The following is a 27,458-nucleotide window of genomic DNA, read 5'->3' on the forward strand; positions in this document are numbered from 1 at the left end:
GCCCGGGCCGATGGGCCCTGACTTTTTTTTACACCCCAGGGCTACGGCTTCGGGCCAATTTTCACGTCATAGTTCAGACCCGGGCCGGCATCGGGCCTGTTTTAGGCTTCTCCTTATTTTCATAATTTAGACATCCATCAATTATGGTGAAGAAAAAAAATGCCGCGCTGGTGGAAACAACACGAAACTTCACTTTCGCTTTCACTTTTGAGACCGACTCAGACACCGTTTAGTGTGCTTTAGCGCAGCTGAATCCGCGTTCAAGCGCACACAATAGGCTAAAACTCGCCCCAAGCACCGGCAAAAATAAATAACAATGAATGTGTCGAGGAAAGAGTAAGGACATAAATGAATTATTTATTAATTAATTTGTGTATTCTGAGTCAGTGTCGCAAAGATCCTGACTCGCAATCTCCTTTTTGGACGCGCCTTTAGAGAGAAATTCATCTTTACGGATTACATGAAAGAGTTTGTGCTTTTGATTTGTTTTATTTCGTTAAGTAATAATTTAAAGCTTTCTATAAATGTATTTATTATGTCTGTGAGGCATGCATTTCGCTTCATTTTGTTAAGCACTCCTGTTCAAGAACCAGACGGCAGAAAGCACATAATTTTTGTTTTCTTTATTTTATAAAAATGCTGTAACGTTTTTTTCGATGTATTACTCGTACTTTGTGAGCAAAAATGACGGATAATTTTAAATTGCTTCCAATGAAAAAAATGCAAGTGAGCTTTAGCTTCCACTTTCTGCACAAACTATGCGCATATAGCGCACATTTATCTGTAACATTTAAACTACCATTGTTTTGTACTTGAACTGTTTTATATCTATAGATTTCATTTTAGGCAAGTCGTGATGATTTGAGAAGGCAAACTGATCAAACAGACTATGATCAGTCTTCCGCTGGGCGCTGTTCGGTAAATATATATATATTTAACGAATAAAAAATGCTCCAAGCGTTTTTCTAAATTAGCTAAATAAAAAACGAAACTAAATATAAACATTTTGCCATTACATACAAAACTGAACTATTTTATAGCTGAAACAGTAAGTTGTTTTGGGAGAAGGGGAAAATATATTTTTATCCCGTCTATTGCTTCACCGCTATTTCGAGAATAAACCCAGCGTAAATATGCAAATGTCACTCCCAAAACATATCAGCTTGCATGTGCCGAAAAACGAAAGTTTCATACAAATTCTAAATGGATTATAGCCTGGAAAGTGCAAAGCACGCTCCCCTTATTATCACTAAAAGTTCATAGAGATCTCACAAAATTCCGTTATAATTAATAAAGCTCTCTAAACTACACAATTAATATTTTATTTACATCGCGTCTACACTCATAAGATGATTCACGAGCGCACAAAACGGCACTTAATAAAAAACGATAAGGCGCTTTCAGCAGTGAGTGAATTTTGACAAGTGTTTCTAATTGTTCGGAAACAACAGATATGTCTGTGATTGGCTACATTGATCAACGCTGCAAAAACAGGTTGGATAGTTTGCCAGATCTTCAATTGCTTTGCTTTCGTTTGAGGGTTATATAGCACCGTCTAGTTCCCAAGTACAACCGAGCCTAAGCTTGGCTAAAGCAGTTGCAGCGGGGCTGTCGAGGATTCCATGACTAACCACGGGGGGGCAACTGCCCCCCCTTGCCCCCCCTAATGTCGCCCATGTATATATATATATAAGGATAAATGATGCAGATTAATTTTCACAGTTACCTTTGTGCTAAATTGAGATGGCTGGACAATTGAGTTAGAGCATCTTTAAAACGGCAGATGTTGTGGGCTGTTCTGCAGTGATCAGTATCTATCAAAAGTGGTTCGAGGAAGACCAACAGACCAACATCCAACAGACAACCTCGATGGGGTCAGCTGGCACAACAAAAACCGACCTCTATCCATAGAATTGTTGAGTAGACAGCTGCAAAAGAAAAGTGAAAAAGTTTCAGTATCAAACCCATGTTGATTTGTTTGTGAAAGAAAAGTGCAGATCTATTGAAAACATATACTATTCACACAAATTGTAAATATATAATAAGAAGTGAAAAAAAAAATAGCACAAAGTACTGGTGGAACCAGTTTTTTTTTTAGCAGAAATAATAAACACCGATCTATAGGTACTAAAACTGACCAAAAGTACAAATTTTTCACTGTTTATTTCTTGATCATTTCAATAAATGGTTTAAGTTTGACACTGGATTACTGTATAATGTTATACAAGCCTGTGCAATATTCAGTCGACAAAAAACAGGCATAGTGTCACTTGCTTTACTATTACCTGAAAAATAGACATTCTATTTTATACCACATCGTTCACTAATTTCTAGAAATCCTACGCAAACAACGTCTATATCAGCATATAACACAACTATTCAACTATATAATGTGTGAGTTTCATTGACTTACCATTGTGCATTTCGATGCTTTTTCCGTTTTTGTGGGAGTAGGTAGGAGCGTAAATCAGCATTTTCTCATTTCAGAAGCACGCTGAAGTTTGAAACGCCCCGGGCAACTTCTGATTGGTCAGATGCCATGGTGTCGCTATCTGTGATGTAGACTAACATCCATTGATTGACTGGGACAAATCCATCTGCTTACACGATCTCATACAAAACACGCAAACGCCATTGAAAATGTTCGATTAAGTGATCAAATATGGTTATTCACCCGATAAAGGGTTAAAGGATCTGTTTTTCGCATCTTGGTGCCAGATACCAGAGCACACCTCCAGGGGTCTAGTGGAGTCCATGCCTCAGTGGATCAGGGCTGTTTTAGCAGCAAAAGGGTGACCAACACAATATTAGGAAGATAGTCATAATGTTATGCCTGAAAGGTGTATATTACATTATTGACTGACACTGAGTAGCTTTAAAAGAAAATGGATTTATAATTTTGTTCAATTGTTCTTGCTTTGTTTGTAGGATCTTGAGTGCAAAATAATCACATTTCTAAAGGACGAGCTCAACAAGTTTATGAAAATTTTACAAAAAGAGCACACACAAGACTTTGTAAAGGACTTTAATGAGAATAGACGCCGTATCAAAGAAGCAGCTCTTGATCTCACACTCCACTTCCTGAGAGAGATGAAGCAAGATGGAGCTGCCAATAATCTAGAAGGCAAGATATTCATAACCATCATTACAAATGTAGGAGAGAAATTTAATACAAATTTTTTTTTTTTTTTTTTTTTAGATGAGTTGTTCTTCATTCATCAGCTAAAATCTAGCCTGAAGAAGAAATATCAATGTGTGTTTGAAGGAATTGCAAAACAAGGTGACTCGACGCTTCTGAATAACATCTACACAGATCTTTATGTCACGCAGGGTGGTAGTGAACAGGTCAATACTGAACATGAAGTCAGACAGATTGAAGTCGCTTCCAGGCGTCATGAATCACAGGAGATACAGGTTGAATGCAAAAATTTGTTTGAAGCACCTGAACAAGACAAGAAGATTAGAACTGTTCTGACAAAAGGTGTCGCTGGCATTGGAAAATCTGTCTCTGTGCAAAAGTTTATTCTGGATTGGGCTGAAGGAAAAGAAAATCAAGACATTGGCTTCATATTTCCTCTTCCATTCAGAGAGATGAACTTAAAGGAGAAAGAACCACAAAGTTTGATAGACCTTATAACCCAGTTTTTCCCAGAGACAAAAGGACTGAACCTTGCAAGAAGAAATCAGTTAAAATTCCTGTTCATCCTTGATGGATTGGATGAATTTCGTCTTCCTCTAAACTTTGATGGTAATGAGAGGTGGAGTGATGTGTCAGCAGCAGCCTCTCTGGATGTTCTCCTGACAAATCTCATTAAGGGAAATCTGCTCCCTTCTGCTCTCATCTGGATCACCACCAGACCAGCAGCTGCCAGTAAGATTCCTCCTGACTGTATCGACCGGCTGACAGAGATACGAGGATTCAATGATGCACAAAAGGAGGAGTACTTCAAAAAAAGATTCACAGATGAGAATCAGGCCAGAGACATCATTGCACAAATTAAACAATCAAAGAGCCTCTTTATAATGTGCCACATCCCAGTCTTCTGCTGGATTTCAGCCACTGTTCTCCAGAACATTTCGGAGCAGAAAAAAAATAATGATGTGAGAAGCAATCAGACTGATGATGCCTCCAACACACTGCAGGAATCAAATACTGAAGACACTCCCAAGACTCTGACACAAATGTACACACGTTTTCTCCACTTTCAGATCCTGCAGAGCAGAAGAAAGTATGATGGAAAATATGCAGCAGATGTTTCCTGGGATAAAGACACTACACTTTCCCTGGGGAAACTGGCATTTCAACAGCTGGAAAAAAACAATGTGATATTCTATGACACAGATCTGGAAGCCTGTGGTATTGACGTCTATAAGGCATCAGTGTATTCAGGCATGTGTACTCAGATCTTTAAGGAGGAAAAAGGGATTGTTCTTGGTACCATGTACTGCTTTGTTCACTTGAGCATTCAAGAGTTCATTGCAGCCCTTTATGCACATTTGTTTCTAGACATCAACAAAAAAAATGTGTTTGATCAAGACTCTACAGAACAGGAAACCAAACATGAAACCTTGATTGATTTGCTCAAGACTGCAGTGGACAAGGCACTCAAAAGTGATAATGGACACCTGGACCTTTTCCTTCGCTTCCTTCTCGGTTTGTCACTCCAGTCCAATCGGCTGCTCTTTCGAGGTATGTTGACACAGCAAGATGACAATGACCAGAGCAAAAAGGAAATAGTTCAGTATATTAAGCAGAAATTAGAAGCTAATCTGTCCATGGAGAGATCCATCAATCTGTTTTACTGTCTGAATGAACTGAATGATCAGACTCTGGTGAAAGAGATTCAGACGTACCTCAGCAAAGGAAGTCTCTCATCTACTGACCTTTCACCTGCCCAGTGGTCTGCTTTGGCCTTTGTGTTATTGACATCAGAGGAGGAGCTGGAGAAGTTCGAGCTTCAGAAATTCAAGAAATCAGACGAGTGTCTCATAAGATTATCAGCGGTCATCAAAACCTCCAAAAGAGCTCTGTAAGTTGCTTAATACTGTTATTTTTAATTAATAATGTTATTTGTTCTATCTTCTTCAGTGATGTGATATATATATATATATATTTTTTTTTTCTTGTAGATTAAATGATTGTGATTTAACAGACAAAAGCTGTTTAGCTTTGGCTACAGTTCTTGGATCAGATACTAATCTGAAAGAGCTGAACATGAACAATAATAATCTGCAGGATTCAGGAGTAAAGCTGCTTTGTACTGGACTGAAGAATATACAGTGTAAATTGGAGATACTTAGGTAAGCTGTGTAACAAAAGAAAAAAAAATCTTAACCAAAACTAAAGGCATCATTTTGTTTACAATTTCTTTAAGAATGTTTATCTAAATAATGCACTGTTTGATTATAATTGTACGTTAAAGGGGTCATCCGGTGCCACATGCACTTTTACAAGCTGTTTGAACTGAAATGTGTGTTAGGAGTGTGTGTGCACAACCACCTTAGAATGACAAAGATTCACCCAGTAGTTATCTTTTAATTTAGTAAAATAATTTGCCCCTTCTCATATCGAGCTGTTCTCAGATGCCTGTCGTTGTGCCGTCACACCAACAGAGGCCGCTCCCACGACAGATGATAGACAGTAGTGTTTTAGTATAGACCCGCCCCCAGTGAGAAGTAAACTGTCGGCCATTGTTTCGACGCTGGAGCAGAATGTTGCCTAAGCGAGTGTGGAGTACAGTTGATGGGTGTAACAGCAAACACAGCAGTTGTCATTTACTACCGACATCTGAGCCACTGAGGACACAGTGGCTGAATTTTATTTTTGAAGGGAATGTGACGCCGATCTACCCAAATAGGTTTATGTTTACGCGAACCTTTTCTCACCATTATATGAGAAGCTGCTGTTGAAAAATGAAGAAGAAGTGAGTGTAATTTCTTTTTCTATGAATCTTTGCTAATCACCTTTTCTAATAATGTGCTAAAGTTAGCGCGTTTCACGATGAATGCGGCTAAAGTGTAACTTACATGCTCAGAGAACTTGGTTATGTCGTCTTCTCTATGTAAATCCGTCTCAATATAATTCATAATCGCACGTTTATAATGAACAATGCATGAAGGTGATTGTCTAGTTACAAACTGTGTACGTTGTCGTAAAACTACATTAAGCTTAGCTTTGTAACGCTAGATGGTTTAAAATTGTCTGATATGAAGTCATGTACAATTATTTTAAATCGTTTTGGATCAGTTATAACTGCATTAAGAATGGTAACTTTAACACAATGCCTGCAAAATAGTGTTTACAGCCCGCAACTGCATAACAGTGAAGACCATAACACTCACATCTATGTTTTTCAATATTACGACGAGGTAAGTTATATTAATCGATCACTTTTTTGCTCTTGTTCAGTCAGCTATACCTCAGTAAACACATCGCGCTTGTATCTCTCTCAGTACACTATCCTGCCAGTACAAACAAAGATATATCAAAGTGACATTAAGTTTACTAATCATTCAGAAACGCCTTGTTTAAGCCGTAATTGCCGAACTTCTTCGCGGGTGTCATCTTGTTCCGGGTCCCACTCCGGTTCAAACTGATATGTTTACACAGATGTGTTTTCAAAGCCTCTCACGATCATTATTTCCCCAAATAATACCCTCAACTGTTGTCTAGGCAACACCTCATGTACGTTGTAATGACACGCCCCACAGAACTGAGGGGCGGGGTGAGCAGAGGTTCATATCATTTAAAGGGCCATGTACTGATATCGCTTGCTGAGAACAGAGCCATTTTTACCAGGTAAAATGAGTGTTTTTTTACACTACCATTGAGAATTTTTAATCAAAGTATATTACAAACTTTTCATTAGGACCCTAAAGCATCATATTAACTTGTGGAAAATAGGCATCGGATGACCCCTTTAAAGGACTAATGCAGTATCTTTTGTTCAAAAATATGGGCAGTATGTTAAGTGCTTAATTTAGATATTGTTTTCTTTCACTGGCAATGTCTAATTGTCATTACCAATAGTTAAAAGATTATACCTTTTTGGAAAATGCAACTTGAAAACTACGCTTTTAATTATTAGTCTAAAAAGAAAGTTCGAATGATTCTCACTGATTGAGAAAGTCAATCTGCAGTCACTGGTTCGCTAAGATGAAATGTTAATCAGAGTATCTCTCACCGTGATTCTGGTTTAAGGGATTGTTCACCCAAAAATGAAAATGCAATGTTTATCTGCTTACCCCCAGGGCATCCAGGATATTTTTAACTCAAACCATTGCAGTCTGTCCGTCATACAATGGCAGTCAATGGGATCTTTGAGAGTCAAAAACAGCTTTGAAAGTCAAAGAACATACACAGACAAAACCAAATTAAGCCCTGTGGCTTGTGTCTATACATTGAGGTGTTAAGACACTAAGGCCCGGTTTCACTAAACCAGGACAAGGCCATAGTTCAATTAGCACATTTAGATGATTTCTATAAATGTGCTTAGAAAAAAAAAACATTACTGGTGTGCAATTTGAGACAAAATGAAGGCACTGATATATTTTAAGATCAGTCAGTGCAAGTTTCTTTCAGTTGAAACAACTTAGATTTACATTTTAGTCTAGGCCTAGGCTTAGGCCTTGACTGTGAAACTGGGGGGAAAAGTTTTGCTTTAGCAGAACCTTTTATTTATATTTATTATATGTATTTAAATAAGAAACAAAATTAAATTCATAAACTCTTGATTTCTAGAACAACTACATTAATCAATTGAATGTTGCATTTTTATTCCTGTTCCAGACTTTCAAACTGCCATATCTCTGAAGAAAGTTATAAAGCTCTGGCTTCAGCTCTGAGATCAAACCCTTCACACCTGATAGAGCTGGATCTCACAGGAAATGATCATGGACAATCAGGAGTGGAACAGCTCAGTGATTTACTACAGGATCCAAACTGTCAACTGAAGACACTGAGGTGAGGAGACATAATGAAATTTTACTAAATAAATTATATGCAGGCATATTATTTGTAGAAATGTTAATTCTCTTAACCCATATCAAGTTCTCTATTAGTGGATGAAAATCCAGCACTTATTCAAATTAACATATTTCTTCATCCTTATGTCCATAGATATGCTTGTTTTGCCTTAGACCTATAAATGCTGCAACACATCATAAATGTGTGCAATGCTATATTGTGAGTTACAGTAAAGGATGAACATCTGAAAACAACAAGCATATGTAACCTTATGTAAGTGAGTGAATAAATTAATGAATGAATAAATAAATAAATAGCATCCTTGTTTTCAATTGAACTCTCATTATAAATAAACTATAAATCAATTAAAGCTACAAGTCTGACTCTAACAATTAGGTCACTTTTGCATCTTTCCAATTATGATAATGTCATTGAAGTTGCATGAGATGAAAGTTATTAGATTAATTTAATCAGAAACAGTTAGAAATTAAATAGGATGAAAACAAGCAAATTGCAAAAGCTGCTAGTGCTACAAACAAGAGCTTGTTTTGTAATGCAAAGGACATTAAATTGAATCCTTTTTTATTTTCCCTCCTTTAGATTTTTGGGTCCTGATGCAGATGAAGCCTGTCAGTATGTGACTAGAGTTGTGGGTAAACACCCATTATTCCTGAGAGAGCTGAATCTAAGTGGGCATAAACTAGGAGACCGACGAGTGAATCAGATCGCTGCTCTACTGCAAGATAAACACTGTCAACTCAACACACTGATGTGAGTGTATTATATCATTTAACATGTTACATGACTACTAGTAATGTTCAATTACTAGTCAATATTAATTCCTGATTTGAGTGAGAGCAGTTTTTTTTCTCAGCATCACACAAAGCCATGTAATAAACGTGTTGAAACTACACAGAATTAAAAGCAGAATAAAAAAAGAGATGTAATGATTGACAAGATAATTGTTTAATTTTTCCTAAAGGGAGAACAGTGTTTTTGTTCTGGTCTTAGAAAACTCAAATATGTGATGGATTGTGGAAAAAAAAGCTGCTCTATAAACATACAGATCTTTTTTTTTAACATACTGATAAAAATTACTTCCTTCACAGCACAACTATTCATGACTGCAAGATGTCTTATTTTGGTGCAGTGTATACTATAAAAGTGTGGCAAGAGCATATGTGATCAGTATGAATTTTTTTCCTTAAATCTAGAAGCAGAATCTTGTTTGAGAATCACACAAAATCTTTTGAGCTATCTTTCTTTTTACATTTAATTGTGTAGTTTGTGGTATGTTTGAATGTTGGTTTGTGAGACTAAAGTGAGTTATGACAATATTGAGAAGATGGTAACATCTAACTTGTTAACAATAGTTAATGCAATAGCTAACAAACTAACAATAGGCTGTATATTTTTGTAGTATTTATTCATCTGGCTCATTGCACATCAGACAAAACCTGTTACTGAGAAGAAAGTGAACAACAGACCTAAACTCATTTGAGCAAACCAAGGGTGACATTGACACAGAGGAGCCAGTCTTGAAGTTGTTGTGAATGGATTTAATTTTGAATAGAAAGAGTATTTAGTGGTATTTAAAATGCAGTTGTAATGCAAATGATAAACATAGATCTGAGACCTATTTGTCTCTCTCTTTTGTATTCAGTCTGTGTATTTGCAGTATTACAGAAGAACAGTGTTTCATTCTGACTTCAGCTCTGAAATCAAACCCATCACACCTGAGAGAGCTTGACCTCAGTGGGAACGAACTGGAAGACACAGGAGTGAATCACTTATGTGAAGTATTGAGGGATTCACACTGTAAACTGGAGAGATTGAGGTCAGTAACATTCACATAGAAGAATCAAAATGATTAAAATCACTTTAACAGGTTAAGCCAAAACACTTGATAATCAGTATATTGTGAAGAACCTAAATTTACATTATTTATCTCTGTCTTTCTCCCAATGTAGGTTGAGATTATGTTACATAACAGATGAAGGTTGTTCTGTACTGAGTTCAGCTCTGAAATCAAACCCATCACACCTGAGAGAGCTGAACCTGAGTATGAATGAAATAGGAAACTCTGGACTTGAAACCCTCAGTGATCTACTGATGAACCCACAATGCAAACTGGAAAAACTAGAGTTAGTATCATTATACTGTACTGCACTTAAAAAGTGATATTTAAAAAGCAAAAAATTGACAGTACAGTAGCTCTTCACTAAGATGTACATTATAAATCCGAGTCACTGTTCTTTCTCTTTCTGTAATTAGTCTGTGGGGATGCAGAATTACAGAAGAACAGTTTATCGTATTGATTTCAGCTCTAAAATCAAACCCATCACACCTGAAGGAGCTGGACCTGACTGAGAATCAAATTAGAAGCACAGGAGTGAATCATTTATGTGATGTACTGAAGGATTCACAATGTAAACTAGAGAGATTGAGGTCAGTAGCATTCACATGCAATAATTAAAACGATTAAAGTCACTTTAACAGTTTGTACCAAGACGCCTTATATTCAGCATCTTGTGAAGAGGCTAAATTCACATTATATTTGTGATTGTATTTATCTGTTTATTTCTCAATTTTCTGTTTGTTTATAATTTGTGTGATATAGTGAAAAATACAAAAGAGCATGAAAAAATATCAAAGAATAAAATAAACAGTTTTTTTTCTTCATATCTCCTTTTCTGTCATTGTAGGTTAAGATACTGTGATATGACAGATGAAGATTGTTCTGCTCTGACTTCAGCTCTGAAATCAAACCCATCACACCTGAGAGAGCTGGACCTAAGTTTGAATGAACTAGGAGACTCTGGATTTAAAAACATCAGTGATCTACTGATGAACCCACAATGCAAGTTGACAAAACTACTGTTAGTATGATTATACTATGCTAACTGTACTAACACACAATTCAAATTAGGTTTTTTTTTTAACCAGCAGTGCTGGATAGTAACATAATCAGATTTAAAAAAAAAAAAAAAAAGTACTAGTGATTAGATGACATTGCATTTAAAATGCTCATTACAGTTTATAGATTGTATAATTTTTTAATTACTTTATAGACTGCATGATCACATACTCTTCACACACTGACAGTAAATTGTGCATAATATATTGATTTGCCCTATTCTATTTTATTTTACAACTTGAAACCAATCTACCAAGTACTGCTAAATAGTAAATTATTTTATTTAAAGTGTTTGATAACAATACTAATTGTAGATATTTAGCTGTTAGAAATAAATGGTTTAAAAACTGAAAGAAAAAACTGTTTCCAGAACACAGAATCAGTGTGACAGTAGCTCTTCAAAGCCATCATGGATCTTATTAATTGTCTTTTCCTTTTCTGTCTTAAGTCTGAGTAGATGCAGTTTTACAGAAGATCAGAGTTTTATCCTGACTTCAGCTCTGAAATCAAACCCATCTCACCTGAGAGAGCTGGACATCAGTGAGAATAAAATTTACAACATAGGAATAAATCAATTATGTAATATACTGAAGGATTCACACTGTAAACTGGAGAGACTGAGGTGAGGAACATCCACATAGAAAGAGAAAAGTGTTTTGGTATTTAAAAGGTACATAATTAATATTTTGTCTCTTAATTCATTGTAGGTTGAGATGTTGTGATGTGACCGATGAAGGTTGTTCAGCTCTGACTTCAGCTTTGAAATCAAACCCATCACACCTGAGAGAACTGGACCTGAGTATGAATACATTAGGAGGCTATGGAGTTGAAAACATCTGTCATCTACTGATGAACCCACAATGCAAGCTGGAAAAACTATAGTTAGTATCATTGTACTATAACAATTTATCAGATGTTTATTAATCAATTATTTTAATCTACACTGAAAAATGTATATCCTCAAGTGTTAATTGTTTAGTATGTGTTTTTACAATTAATTTTCGAAGTATTTGCTGGTCTATTAGTGACTTAATGGAATTAACTCATGAAGTATTTAATTCACACTCACTCAGGAATTAAACATGAATATGAGTCGTTTTCTTTTCTCCTTTTGTCTTCAGTCTGCGTGGATGCAGTATTACAGAGGAACAATGTCTCATCCTGATTTCAGCTCTGAAATCAAACCCATCACACCTGAGAGAGCTGGACCTGAGTATGAATAAAATAAAAAACACAGGGGTGAATCACTTATGTGATGTACTAAAGGACTGTAAACTGGAAAGATTGAGGTCAGTAACACTCACAAGAATCAAAATGCTTAAAATCACTTCAACAGTCAAGGTCTGAGAACATATTTGTGTAATTCTTAACCTAAATGATTTTTCCCCTGTTTTTCTGTTTCTTTCTAGTCTGAATGACTGTGCCATTACAGATGTTTCTTCTTTAACTCAGTCTTTGACAAACACAACAGCACTGCAGTTTTTAAAAGGGCTTGATCTGAAAAACAATAAAATACAAGACTCAGAGAAGCAGCTAATTGGCGTGCTGCGAGTCTCAAACTGTGATCTGAGGTGAGTCAATTTCTTTTAAAGAAAGCTTCATTTACATATACGTAGTCTTGGACAGACTTTAGGAAAATGCTTTGAATTTAACAAGAAACACATCACATTTCTTCACACTTGCTTTAGTTACAGTTTGACCACTACAACCTAACATGTTTAAACTAGAGGGGAACTGCTTTATCTATTTTTAATCTATGCAAAATCATGTAAAAACAGTAATTAATCTGGTCAGGAATTGAATAAAACTTATTTTTATGCTAAAAAAAAGGTCTAATATAGTAACTAATTTGCTCTCGTTTTTTCTGAACACTGACTGTTGTTTTTTCACGGTTTCATCTGACAGACTAGCGAGAGATTGCTTGTTTCCCAGGTGGATGCCGATCAGAACGAGTAACGAGGACCAGTAATGATAAGGTGAGGAACCACAGAAGAATCTCACTGCTGTGTCTATGAAGATTAATAAATGTGTGATGTCTGTATTTCAGAATGTAGAATGAGTGTTATATATAAACGCAGAGACTTTCAAAGGATACTCCATTAGAAAGCCATAAGTTATGGCTAATGAATATTTTTAAACTCTTTTAAACCAATCTGGGCTGTCTCATACCCTCTCGCTCACAAGCGCTGTGTGAGCGTCTGTTGTTGTTCGTCTCTTTAGTTTAGTTTTCTACTGTGAAAAAATGTCCCAGGACAGTGTTGCCACGTTGTGGCTTACTGCAAAACCAATTAAATGTGCATGTGTGACCTCCACGTGCAAAGTGTTGCGATAATGACCCTGTTGCTGTCCCTCGCACACACTTAAAAATCCAAGTATTTTTTGGGCTTAAGATAGCATTTTATTAATGTGTGTGCTAAAAGGCTGCCAGTCAATATTAGAGCGCCATCCTAAGACTGAATAATGCAAACTTTGGCACACGTGTTCTGCATGTGTGTAGTATTTAAAGTATACTGTGAAGCCTACAAAATGTTTAAACTAGCGATAAGACCCAGAATCTGGCCTACCTAAATTTATAGTGAGGAGTCACTATAAGAAGGTGATGGTAAGCAAAAGGTTGGGGATCCCTCGCAGAATCTGTGAAATTGTAAATAATTTTAACAAAATAAGAGAGATCATACAAAATGCACAATATTATATTTTATTTAGTACTGTTCTGAGTAAGATATTTGACATTAAAGATGTTTACATATAGTACACAAAGATAAAAAATAGCTGAAATTATTTATATAACCCCTTTCAAAGGTGATTACCTGGATGATCTACGATCTACTTTTTTTTTGTTTGTTTTTTTGTGATGGTTGCTCACGAGTTTATTCTAAACAGTTAAACTGAGCACTGTTCTTCAGAAAAATCCTCCAGGTCCTGCAGATTCTTCCGGTTTTTTTTTAGCATCTTTTGCGTATTTGAACCCTTTCCAGCAGTGACTGTGTGATTTTGATATCCATCTTTTCACACTGAGGACAATTGAGGGACTCAAACACAACTGACTCAAACACAACAAAAAATAACGTCAAATAGCTTACTCTGGACTAAATAGAAAATAACAGGCATTTTGTATGATCTTTCTTGTTTTGTTCAAATTTTTCACATTTTCACAGATTCTGCAAGGGGTTCCCAAACTTTCACATGCCACTGTTTTACTGCAACAATATAATGATTGATGTGTAAATGGCCAAATTGCCAAAATTGTTGTACTGTACCTCAAGGATATTGATCATAGATATTGAGTCTGGCACTTGATCACATTTTATCTGGTCATTTACAGTAGGAATTTACAAAACATCTACTTCTTCTTGCCTGGTCTAAAGAGTGATGTTTCTGCATGCTGCCATTCATGCCAGCAGGCTGATATGCCTGATAAGCATTCACTGCATGAACACATGCAGTGGTAGTTCTTCTGCCCATCTCAGGATCTGTTCTCCAAGCTAGACCTTGTAGAGTGGAAAAACAATTGAATGAGTTTGCCACATTAACATGCGAAAACCATATGCAACCTGAACAGACACTTACCCAGCCCAAGGTCATTCTCGCTGGCCTTTAGCAGTGAACCTGAAGATGAAAGCTTAGATCTTCAAATGCTATTGTGTCTCCTAGACTCTTGAACTCAGAAATCTTAAAAGATCTTGATGCTTAGTTCTCACATCTTCCTCAAAATCAATGTTGTGATATCATCTCCTTAATCCATGTATTTTTACCCCTCTTTTTAGATAGTCCTACTCAAACTAATGTACTATGTCATGATAGTGAAATTATAAGTTCAACCCTCATAATACAACATCAATATCATTAAGATATTGAAAATTGAAGAAATTAGCAAACAGGTTGATTATCTAGATAAAATGGTTTAGTAAAGTCTAGCTCCTCATTTTGTAGACATCTTTATCAAATTCACACTTAACTTGACCTGTTAGTGCCATAGTGAAAATAATTTTAAACTATCCCACACTATGCATTAAAAGAGTTGTGCTGATTTGGGGGCATGGCAGGGTACTAAAGAAGTCCTGTTCTCTCCAATCATGACTTTTCACTTCCTTTTCAACTAGAAGTGGATGCTAGTGCATTGTGTACAAGTGCTGTATTGTAAGAAGAGAACATTTTTTTTTTGTTGACCACCCAATATATTCACATATATTCAATATATTGTTCAAAAACAATTCCCTGAAGCCCAGACCCATTACAGCCCAACTGAAAAGATGGCCTTAGCTTTAACAATGGCACTTCAGCATTTTGAAGTTTATGTAGGTGGCAGTTCCTTACCATCACCCTATATACTTAACACAAATCTTTTGACATTTCTTACATGTTTATCCAACACAAACCAAAGACTGATTAAATAATGCAAAAATGTGAAGATGTGTTTTCTGATATATTTCCCACGTTCTTCTCTCCTTGTTTCCTCCCTGTCCTATTACCAGGCTTCATACACTAGTGGGCTGATGACGGGAAGAGCATCATTTGAAAAGCCCAGAGGGAGAATGGATGGTGTGGTTGTAGTGCTTGGGAAAGCAATTTACAGTGATTATTGAGTGTTAGTTTGTCTTGTGTATTAGTAGAAGCATTATTAAGAAACAGTGAGTGATAGTGTAATACTTTAAATAGTGTGTATACCTCTCACTTTCACAGAGGCTGTAGGGGTTGGGTGCTCTTTATTTGCATTACTTTTCTTTTTCCTCGTTTATTGCTAGTTAAGTAAGCAGGGAAGCTCTCTTTATTTTTGTTACATTTCTTAACGCACAGATATCCAGTATATTGTCTTTGTTCTCTGGATGAAGCCTCTCCTTCATCAGTCAGATCAACTGAACTTTATTTATACCAGTTTAAAGCATTAACAGCATGTACTTTTCACTCGTTTTACTTTAAACAGTGGAGTGGATTTTATTTAACAATTATAATCTTCTTTTTCACCAGCTGTTTTAGAAATTTGCATTTCATTGCATTGTTTTACGGTTAAGAGAAATGTCTGTAAAATCTGGTTAATGTCCTTGCAGAAAATTACCAGTACGTTTTTTGTTTTTTGTTTTTTTTATATATGTTATACAGTTGATAACAATTATTATTATTTTTGTTTGAAAAGTTCACTTTACTGTTTTAAGTATAATTGGAGATTCTGCTGCTCTATCTCCCGTTTGCAATATACTGTATACAAGAATGCTAACTTACACTAAACGTTCTGCTCATATCACTCCTGTTCTATTTCGCCTCCACTGGCTACCTGTGTCCTCTCATATTATTTACAAAATTCTTCTGCTTACCTTTAAGTCACACTATGGTCTTGCTTCTACTTATTTATCTGATTTACTTTTCTCCTTATATTCCCTCTCGACCACTTCAATCATCTTGAGGTAAACTTCTTTGTGTACCAAGATTTCGCCTGTCATATATGGGAGGCAGATTGTTCTCTGTTCTAAGTCTAAACTTAAAACTTCTTGGTTCAACCAACACTAGCGGCCATAATGTGTTTCTTTTTAACTTTTATGGTTCTCTATTTGTATTTGATTGTTTGCACTACTATTGCGATTTGCAACTGCAGTCGCACATGTCTTGGACTTGGGCAAATGTCTATTTTACACCTAACTGAAGATGACTTGATTGTTTATTTGCTATTGTCATTGTGAAGCATCCTTGAGCTTCGAAAATGCGCTATATAAATTAAACTTTTAAATTGTAGAGCTGAAACATAAAACCGTATCAACAATCTTGAGATTATTGTTTATTATATGCTGTTCAGAAATCTTCCTGTTGTACACAAAGAGAAAAAAAAGGTAAATAAACGATTTACTATATTTATTTAAAGGGATAGTTCATCCATTAAAAATGGGAATTGCCATTTACTCTCCCACGTTATTCAAAACGTAGGTCTTTCCGCTGTGTAACACTAGACAACATATTTAGAGAAATGCTCAGTATCTTTTGTTTTTATCAGAGCTATTATTTATTTTATTGTCCATTGCATATACACATTTTGACACATTACTTACTGAGAATAGTAACAGATTCATTGTAATTACAGATCTGATTGATTTAAAATAAACACATTTTGCTCCATACAACATGTCTGTTGTCTTTTATGAGCCTAAAAGTAAAATAAAATGACATTCAGAGTTCTGTAAACGTCCCTGAGAACTTGATGTTTTGGGGACCCTACACGCTAACGTCTGGAGAACATTAGCCAAGGCCATTTAGGGGACGTTATGGAGACCTTTTTTCGTTAGCTGGGGCATTGTGTTTTATTGATTTTTGTTAATGTCTCTGGGGAATAAAGCCAGATGAAGTTATTTACTCCTGTCCAGTTGGTGGCGGTGATGCACTAAAGCTGTATGACAAACTTCAAGATCGTATTATGTAACAAACAACAAACTGTAGGATCACGCAAGTAACAAATCAAGTCAGCGATCACAAATCGAAAGTGTTTCAAAGACTTCCGATTTTGTTTCTTCTGCTCGTCTGTACTACTGCAGGTAATTTTAAATGCTACCACAATTACAGTTATTTGGGGGACTTATGAAGGCATTTCATATCCAATATGTAATTTCAATGTTCAGTTATAGCTTATAGTCCTACTTGTTGCGAAAGTAACGAGCTAGAAATACTGAGTTATTGAAATTACAAACCGTTTGAGGATGACGCACGTCAAAACATAAACTTTGTAAAGTAAATAAGATTTTTCCACCCTCCATTTAAGGATGTAGTTTGGCAAATCAAAAAAAAAAAAAAAAAGCATATTGGTCAAACTAATCCTTCCAGTTAGAGGAGTCCATAAAAACATTATATTATTCAGAACTTAGTGTTGCTTCATTTTGGTTTGATAAAGAAAAATGTAACACGTTTTAAACTGCTGAAAGAATGTATTATTGTGAGATCATTTTAATAATATAAACTGTGAAATTAGTTTGGTGCACTTAAGTCTGTCGTGTTATGTTTGGAACAACAAGCATTTTGACCACAATTTATAAGATACTGCATGACCATACCCAGGATTATCAGAGATGGATTTTTTAATATTAAATTTTAAATTAATAAATTATTATATTAATTATTATAGAAATAAATACATTATTAAATGATTATATTAACAATAGGGGATGCTTGAATGTCTTGAATGCTGTCTATGCGCGATGTAGACAGTATTCGACACAGTGTTGGGCTAGTTACTCAATATATTACTCATTAACAGTTACTCCTTTAAATTTATTTATTATTACTTTGCTTATTACTTTCTGGCAAAAGTAATTAGTTACACTAGTTACATTACTTTTTCTTCATGCCCCACAGAAGTTGTAACTGTTTATCCTTCACGTAAAATTCGAGAATTCTCCTAGAATGTTACTAACATATTTCTGCCTCATCACTTGACCAAAAGTCACAGTCAAAAGTAATTACAAACAATCAATAGTGATTGATAGTGACATTCAAGTAGAAGTGTTGTATGATTCTCATTAACTGTCATGTGTAGCTTGATTGTAATTTCTCTGTTACCCATATACGATTGTATTTCATCATGGATTTTGTCAAATCACTTAAGTTTGTAAGAAACTGTTTAATTTTCCAAAAAGATTTTTAATTATATTAATGTACCACATGCTGATCAGAAGGCTCTGGGTGGGATGTAAAGCCAGAATCAAGTAAAGCTACAACTTACACAACAGTGTTCAGATCATCTGTTTTTCCTGACAAAATCAATATAGTCATGACAATTATGAAAATAAATTATTTAATTGTTGGATTTTAAATCAGCGGGGTTTGAAGCATCAAAAGTAATTAAGTAACAGCTATTTTATGGATGGTAACTGCAATATTATTACTGAAATCTTATTAGTAATTAGATACACTACTAGTTACTGCAAAAACTAATATTATTACAGTAACTAAATTACAAGAAACTAGGTACTACCCAACACTGATCATGAATAAATATTACATAAAGTACATCAAATAAAATAGGCCTACAACACATTTTTATCCATTTCCTTTTTTTCTGTATTTCTATTATTAGGGCCCGAGCACCGATGGTGTGAGGACCCTATTGGATCTGCTTCGTTTATTATTAGGGCCCGAGCCCAAAAGGGCGAAGGCCCTATTGTTCTTCTAAGGATTCTTATTTTTAGGGCCCGAGCCCAAAAGGGCGAAGGCCCTATTGTTTTTCTAAGGATTATTATTATTATTATTATTATTATTATTTTTTTTTCAATGTTTTGGGGGATTTCGGGGGCCTTAACATACACGAAAACTCTTGAAACTTTGCACACACATTGGAACCTGCGGCCATCAGGGCCGGACAGACTTTGACATGGGGGGGTCACCTGGGGGGGGCATGGCACAGCGTTAAAAATTGCGACTTTTGAAGGGCTCTGGAGCGCACAACGGTTGACCTACAGTCACCAAAATTCATACACATATAGACCTCATCGGGCCGAACAAATTTCACACTCATAGTCCATGCTTCGCCAAACAGGAAGTCGGCTATTCAGGGATGTCTAAAAAGTGCATGCAATGGAATTTGAAATACTCCTACTAGGCCTTTCCACTGATGGCCACCAAACTCGGTCAGCATGATCTCAAGACATTGGGGACGCAAAATTGCCAGGGGATTTTTGATATCTCGAACGGTTTGACCGTGACGGGGCGACAAATTTATGGCGAGAAATGAGAAACAGGAAGTGCCTAATAACTTTGACATACTTTGTCTGATTTTGACCAAACTTCAGCAATTTGTTCACCGTCTGATGCCGATCACAGAGATGTGACTATTATGAGTCAAAGTTATAGCGCCACCAACTGGCAGCAGAAAGCGTGACGTTTTAGAAACGCTTTAAACTCAGCCTCTTAATTTTACTCAATTTGCTTCAAACTTCATCACAATAATGTCAAAACACGACCGATAAGAATCTGTGAAGGGCGTTATCCATAACTTTTATCATGTTGCCATGGCAACGTGTCAAACTTTAACTTTAGTTTTTTGTGTTTTTGAGCCACTTAAAATGCTTAGAATTTCATGAAACTCAACACACACATCTGTATTAATGACAGTTAAACACTGATAAAAGCCCATAAATGGGCGTGGAGCAGGAGCTCCATAGCGCCACCTTTTGACAAAAGTTGGGGGGTTACTTTGTCCTACAGTCACCAAACTCGGTACATATATTGGACTCATCAAGCTGGACAACTTTCTAATTTACACCCATTAGCTACGACCAACAGGAAGTCAGCTATTTTTATTTAAATATGGATTTTTTGAAAAATCAAGCTGTGGAATTTGAAATACTCCTCCCAGACCTTTCCACCGATGGCCACCAAACTCGGTCAGCATGATCTCAAGATATTGGGAATGCAAAATTGCCAGGGGATTTTTGGTATCTCGAACGGTTTGGCCGTGGCAGGGCGACGAATTATGGCGAGAAATGAGAAACAGGAAATGTCTAATAATTTTGACACACTTTATCTGATTTTGACCAAACTTAAGCAGTTTGTTCGTCGTATGATACCGATCACAGAGATGTGACTATTATGAGTCAAAGTTATAGCGCCACCAACTGGCAGCAGGAAGTGTGTTGCTTGCAAAACGCTTTTAAATCAACCTCTTAATTTTACTCAATTTGCTTCAAACTTCATCAGAATAATATCAAAACACGGCCGATGAGAATCTGTGAAGGGGTCCTTGATACATCAAATGCTGTTGCCATGGCAACATGTCAAACTTTAACATTTGTTTCCTGTGTTTTTAAATATAGCTGTGAATAAATTCATATCACTCATAGCAGAATCAGACAGTTCACAGCAAACTTTGTCAACATGATGCCAAGATACTGAAGATGTTAAATTGTGAACGGCTTTGGGACATCTTGAACGGTGTTGATGTGGTGATTTATGAAAGTAACAATAAAAAAGATGAAGAGTTATTTTCATATATCTTTAAATTGCATTATTCTAACTCATCAAAACTTTTTACATATAAAGAACAAGAAATTCTTAGGAAATACGTGTAGTTTCAAAATGTTATCATGCTCAGAGGCCCCAAAAACATTAAAAGTGTCACATAAATTTGTCAGATTAAAGCTCTAATACCAGGGATGAACACTAGAGGTCCTCATAAGATAAGGAATCGTTTGACCTCTAATGCTATTTAGCTCATTCTCAGTGTATAAGAATGAAAATAATCAATAGAATCAGTTGATATAGACTGTACTGTCAGTGTACTTTTACATAATTATTTTGTATAGGTGCTTAAAGAGCATTAAAATCTTTTTTTAATCTTTTAAGGAAAAATTATATGATTTATATACATATATACAATCTCACTGATAGAATAAAAAATCTTATAAGTATGACACTATACTGCTCAGTTCACTTAATTAGAATGAGAAACAAATACATCAACTAAGTAAATATGTATTTATTTTTAATATATTTGTTTATAATTATTTCACAGATGCTTATAGATCATTAAAATAATATTAAAAAATGGATGTAGATCATAAAACATGGTAACTATTTAAAATAGGGTCTCTTTTGTTAACATTGGTTAATGAACTAACACACGAACGAACAACGAAAAATTTATATTTGTACTCGATTTTCTTCAAACTTCATCAGAATGATGTAAAAACACGGCTGATGAGAGTCTGTAAAGGTGTCCCTGATGCATCAAATGCTGTTGCCATGGCAAATAAAAAAAAAAAAAAAAATACATTCAAATATTTGTTTCCTGTGTTTTTGAGGCAGATAGCGTGCCTAGAATTTCATTTCCCATTTTCAATTTTCAATGATTTGTTATATATTTAAAGTGCAGCATCCTAACTCTTTGAAACTTTTTTCATACAAATAACTATTCATTCTGATTAAACACAGTTCATTTCATAATTATATAAAACTCCACGAATGAAAGAAAATTAAAAAACAAATCTGATCTCACTCTGCTCTGCACTCTATGTGTGTGTTTGTGTGGTAAGTGGCTGAGTGTAAGGAGGTGGGATGGGTGGTAAGAGAAAGAGTCAGACAGGAGGAGAGACAGTTAGGGTTAGTCCAAAGGGTTATTGTGAATGCATGTGCCAACTGGGCACCGTTTTCCTGATGCTATCGGGATGGCGACTGCCAGACGGCGAGGGCCCGGTCAACGCTGCTTGCAGCTTTAATTTTTTTTTTTTTTTTTTTTTTTGTTAACCTTCCGGGCACTTAAGGGGGTCTTAACATACTCAAAAACTCTTGAAAATTTGCACACATGTCGGAATCTGCGGCCATCAGGACGCCACAGAGGCTGGTACCGGGGCGTGGCAAGGGGACTCTACAGCGCCCCCTGGAATTTTGAGGGCCATATAGCACACATACTTGAACGTACACATATGAAACTCGGTACACATATAGAACTCATTGAGCTGAACAACTTTTGTACTCTGTCATTTTCTCAATGCAACAGGAAGTGAGATATTTAGGGCTGTATAAAAAGCGCATGCTCTGGAATTTAACGTACTCCTCCCAGGATTTCCATACGATTGTCACCAAACTCGGTCAGCATGATCTCAAGACATTGGGGACGCTAAATTGCGAGGGGATTTTTGATATCTCGAACGGTTTGGCCGTGGCAAGGCGACAAAGTTATGGCGAGAAATGAGAAACAGGAAGTGTCTAATAACTGTTGCACACATTGCCTGATTCTGATGAAACTTCACCAGATTGTTCGTTGTATGATGCCGATTCCATAAAGGTGACTATTATGAGTCAAAGTTATAGCGCCACCAACTGGCAGCAGGAAGCGTGTCATTTTCAAAATGCTTTGAAATCAGCCTCTTAATTAGGGCCCGAGCACTACAGTGCGAGGACCCTATTGGAATTGCTCCGTTTATTATTATTAGGGCCCGAGCCCAAAAGGGCGAAGGCCCTATTGTTCTTCTAAGGATTCTTATTAGGGCCCGAGCCCAAAAGGGCGAAGGCCCTATTGTTTTTCTAAGGATTATTATTAGGGCCCGAGCCCAAAAGGGCGAAGGCCCTATTGTTCTTCTAAGGATTCTTATTAGGGCCCGAGCACCGATGGTGTGAGGACCCTATTGGATCTGCTTCGTTTATTATTAGGGCCCGAGCACCGATGGTGTGAGGACCCTATTGGATCTGCTCCGTTTCTTATTATTATTCTTCTTCTCCGGAATGAATCGCATTTTTGAGGCCCTAAACATACCCGAAAACTCATGAAACTTTGCACACACATCAAACCTGGCGAAAATGTACGTCTGAAATGGGTTTCAGAGATGGGTGTGGCAAAATGGCTCGATAGCGCCACCTTTACACGTTCCGCGGTGTGCGCTTTCAGCTGTGATTATCGTACATGCACAAAAATCGGTACACACATGTAACTCACCAATACCTACAAAAAAGCCTCTTGGGATAAAATCCGAAACCCAACAGGAAGTCAGTTATTATTAATTTTCTCAGCAAAATTTGTGTCATTTTTGCCATTTTCAGGCGTCATACTTGAACGAACTCCTCCTAGAGATTTATACGGATCAACGCCAAATTTGGTGAGTCTAATCTAAAGCCCTTTGTAACGTTAAATTGCGAAGATCTAGAGTTTTCATCGGAGGGCGTGTCCGTAGCGGCCTCGCAAATTTCGATGTTTCGCCATGAAAAAGGAAGTTGCTATAACTCAGGCATAAAATGTCTGATCTGCCCCAAACTTCACATGTGTGATAACACTCCTGACCTGATGACATCTACATGCCCATATTCAGTTATAGTCATAGCGCCACCTGCAGGCAACAGGAAGTGACATGCTGTACTCTACAACCAACTCCTCCTAGAGATTTATACAGATCAACACCAAAATCGGTCAGTCTAATATAAAGGCTTTAGTGATGTTAAATTGTGAAGATCTTGAGTTTTCGTTGAAGGGCGTGTCCGTGGCGGCCTGACAAATTTCGAGGTCTCGCTATGGATATAAAACTTGTTATAACTCAGCCATAAAATGTCCGATTTGCCTCAAACTTCACATGTTCGATTAAAGTCCTGGCCTAAAAACATCTGAAAGCCAATATTCTGTTATAATCACAGCGCCACCTGTTGGTAACAGGAAATGACTTGTAGCAAACTCCTCCTACAGATTAAATGATATCAACATTAAATTTGGTCAGTCTGATCTAGAGGCCTTAGAGATGTTAAATTGTGAAGATCTTGAGTTTTGGTTAAAGGGCGTGTCTGTGGCGGCCTGACAAAGTTTGATGTTTCGCCATGGACATAGAAGTTGTTATAACTCAGCCATAAAATGTTCGATCTGCCTCAAACTTCACAGGTTTGGTAAGAGTCCTGGCCTGAAGACACCTAAAGGCCAATATTCAGATATTATCATAGCGCCACCTGTTGGCAGCAGGATATATCATATCTTTCACTAACTCAAACATACCAAGGTCAATCTGCACCAAACTTCATATGTTTGATGAAAGTGGTGGCCTGAACACATCTACATGCCAATAATCAGTTATATGCATAGCGCCACCAGCTGGCAGCAGGAAATTTGGCACATTTAAGTGACTTTGACATATTTCTCCTATTTTTAATGTATTAAAAGCATACTACCCACCATTTGCTGTTTTTCTAAAGCCACCGGTTGGCGGTGAGCCCGGGTGCGAGGGCCCGTTCATCGCTGCTTGCAGCTTTAATTATTATTATTATTCTTCTTCTCCGGAATGAATCGCATTTTTGAGGGCCTAAACATACCCGAAAACTCATGAAACTTTGCACACACATCAAACCTGGCGAAAATGGATGTCTGATATGGGTTTCAGAGATGGGTGTGGCAAAACGGCTCGATAGCGCCACCTTTACACGTTCCGCGGTGTGCGCTTTCAGCTATGATTCACGTACATGCATGAAAATCGGTACACACATGTAGCTCACCAATACCTACAAAAAAGCCTCCTGGGACAAAATCCGAAACCCAACAGGAAGTCGGTTATTATTAATTTTCTTAGCAAAATTTGTGTCATTTTTGCCATTTTCAGGCGTGGTACTTGAACAAACTCCTCCTAGAGATTTACTCCGATCAACAGCAAATTTGGTGAGTCTAATCTAAAGCCCTTTGTGACGTTAAATTGTGAAGATCTAGAGTTTTCATCGAAGGGCGTGTCCGTGGCGGCCTCGCAAATTTCGATGTTTCGCCATGAAAAAGGAAGTTGCTATAACTTAGGCATAAAATGTCCGATCTGTCCCAAACTTCACATGTGTGATAACACTCCTGACCTGATGACATCTACATATCCATATTCAGTTATAGTCATAGCGCCACCTGCTGGCAACAGGAAGTGTCATGCTGTACTCTGCAACCAACTCCTCCTAGAGATTTATACAGATCAACACCAAAATCGGTCAGTCTAATATAAAGGCCTTAGTGATGTTAAATTGTGAAGATCTTGAGTTTTTGGTAAAGGGCGTGTCCGTGGCGGCCTGACAAATTTCGAGGTCTCGCCATGGATATAAAACTTGTTATAACTCAGCCATAAAATGTCCGATTTGCCTCAAACTTCACATGTTCGATAAGAGTCCTGGCCTGAACAAATCTGAAGGCCAATATTCTATTATAATCACAGCGCCACCTGTTGGCAACAGGAAATGACTTGTAGCAAACTCCTCCTAGAGATTTAATGATATCAACTTTATATTTGCTCAGTCTGATCTAGAGGCCTTAGAGATGTTAAATTGCGAAGATCTTGAGTTTTCGTTAAAGGGCGTGTCTGTGGCGGCGTGACAAAGTTTGATGTTTCGCCATGTACATAAAAGTTGTTATAACTCAGCCATAAAATGTCCGATCTGCCTCAAACTTCACAGGTTTGGTAAGAGTCCTGGCCTGAAGATACCTAAAGGCCAATATTCAGATATTATCATAGCGCCACCTGTTGGCAGCAGGATATATCATATCTTTCACTAACTCAAACATACCAAGGTCAATCTGCACCAAACTTCATATGTTTGATGAAAGTGCCAACCTGAACACATCTACATGCCAATAATCAGTTATAGGCATAGCGCCACCAGCTGGCAGCAGGAAATTTGGCACATTTAAGTGACTTTGACATAATTTTTCCTATTTTTACTGGATTAAAAGCATACTGCCCACCATTAGCTGTGTTCAAAAAGCCACCTGTCGGCGGTGAGCCCGTGTGCGAGGGCCCGTTCATCGCTGCTTGCAGCTTTAATTTGTTTTTTTTTTTTTGTTTTTTTTTATTTTTTTTCAACCGTTGGGGCACTTTTGGGGGCCTTAACATACTCAAAAACTCTTGAAAATTTGCACACACGTCGGAATCTGCCGTCGTCCGGACGCCACAGAGGCTGGGACCCGGGCGTGGTTCAGGGCCTCTACAGCGCCCCCTGGAACACAGTTTGAAAACTTGATGTACTGCGCACACATACTTGCGCGTATTGATATGAAACTCGGTACACATATAGAACTCATCGAGCTGAACAACTTTTGTACTCTATGTCATGGGCTCCACGCAACAGGAAGTGAGATATTTAGGGCTGTTTAAAAATCGCATGCTCTGGAATTTAACGTACTCCTCCCAGGAATTCCATGGGATTGTCACCAAACTCGGTCAGCATGATCTCAAGACATTGGGGACGCTAAATTGCGAGGAGATTTTTGATATCTCGAACGGTTTGGCCGTGGCAAGGCGACAAAGTTATGGCGAGAAATGAGAAACAGGAAGTGTCTAATAACTGTTGCACACATTGCCTGATTCTGATGAAACTTCACCAGTTTGTTCCTTGTATGATGCCGATTCCATAAATGTGACTATTATGAGTCAAAGTTATAGCGCCACCAACTGGCAGCAGGAAACGTGTCATTTTCAAAATGCTTTGAAATCAGCCTCTTAATTTTAATCGATTTTCTTTAAACTTCATCAAAATCATGTCAAAACACGGCCAATAAGAATATGTAAAGGGGTCGATGATAAATCAAATGCTGTTGCCATGGCAACGTGTCAAACTTTAAAATTACATTCCTGTCTTTTCGAGGCAGATAACATGCTTAGAATTTCATGAAACTCAACACACACATCAATATTAATGATAGTTAGACACTGGCAAAAGGTCATAAATGGGCGTGGAGCAGGCACTCTATAGCGCCATCTTTTGACAAAAGTTGGGGGGTTAGTTTTTCCTACAGTCACCAAACTCTGTACATATATTAATCTCATCAATCTGGACAACTTTCTAAATCAAACTCATTAGCTAAGACCAACAGAAAGCCGGCTATTTTGATTTGAAGGTGGATTTTTTGAAAAATCAGGTAGTAAACAAATTCACACTACTCCTAAGAACAACCAGCTGTTCACACCAAACTTTTTTAACATGAAGAGAAGATTCTGAAGATGTTAAATTGCGAGCGGATTTTGGATATCTCGAACGGTGTTGACGTGGTGATTTTTTAAAGATGTAGTAAAAAACATAACCCTAATTTTTTATATCTTTAAAGTGCAGCATCCAAACTCTTTAAAACTTTTTTCACACAGAGATCTAATCATTCTGAGCAAGTGC

At 37.0% G+C, this 27,458-nt stretch overlaps 1 protein-coding gene across 1 annotated transcript in view; it reads left to right on the forward strand.

The window, feature by feature from the left end:
• The window catches only part of LOC141337966 (NACHT, LRR and PYD domains-containing protein 3-like), a 13,720-nt gene extending 783 nt beyond the window's left edge, over window positions 1-12,937 (forward strand). The window contains exons 2-14 of the mRNA XM_073843539.1: window positions 2,719-2,792; window positions 2,929-3,124; window positions 3,200-5,030; window positions 5,131-5,301; window positions 7,790-7,963; window positions 8,567-8,737; window positions 9,630-9,803; window positions 9,943-10,110; window positions 10,672-10,845; window positions 11,591-11,764; window positions 12,005-12,172; window positions 12,293-12,454; window positions 12,931-12,937. Of these exons, the coding sequence (XP_073699640.1) occupies window positions 2,719-2,792; window positions 2,929-3,124; window positions 3,200-5,030; window positions 5,131-5,301; window positions 7,790-7,963; window positions 8,567-8,737; window positions 9,630-9,803; window positions 9,943-10,110; window positions 10,672-10,845; window positions 11,591-11,764; window positions 12,005-12,172; window positions 12,293-12,454; window positions 12,931-12,937 (3,644 nt within the window). The remainder of the gene's footprint in view (window positions 1-2,718; window positions 2,793-2,928; window positions 3,125-3,199; window positions 5,031-5,130; window positions 5,302-7,789; window positions 7,964-8,566; window positions 8,738-9,629; window positions 9,804-9,942; window positions 10,111-10,671; window positions 10,846-11,590; window positions 11,765-12,004; window positions 12,173-12,292; window positions 12,455-12,930) is intronic.
• The last annotated feature ends 14,521 nt before the right edge of the window (window positions 12,938-27,458 follow it).

The sequence above is a fragment of the Garra rufa genome, chromosome 7 (assembly GCF_049309525.1).
Source record: "Garra rufa chromosome 7, GarRuf1.0, whole genome shotgun sequence".
Taxonomy (NCBI): domain Eukaryota; kingdom Metazoa; phylum Chordata; class Actinopteri; order Cypriniformes; family Cyprinidae; genus Garra; species Garra rufa.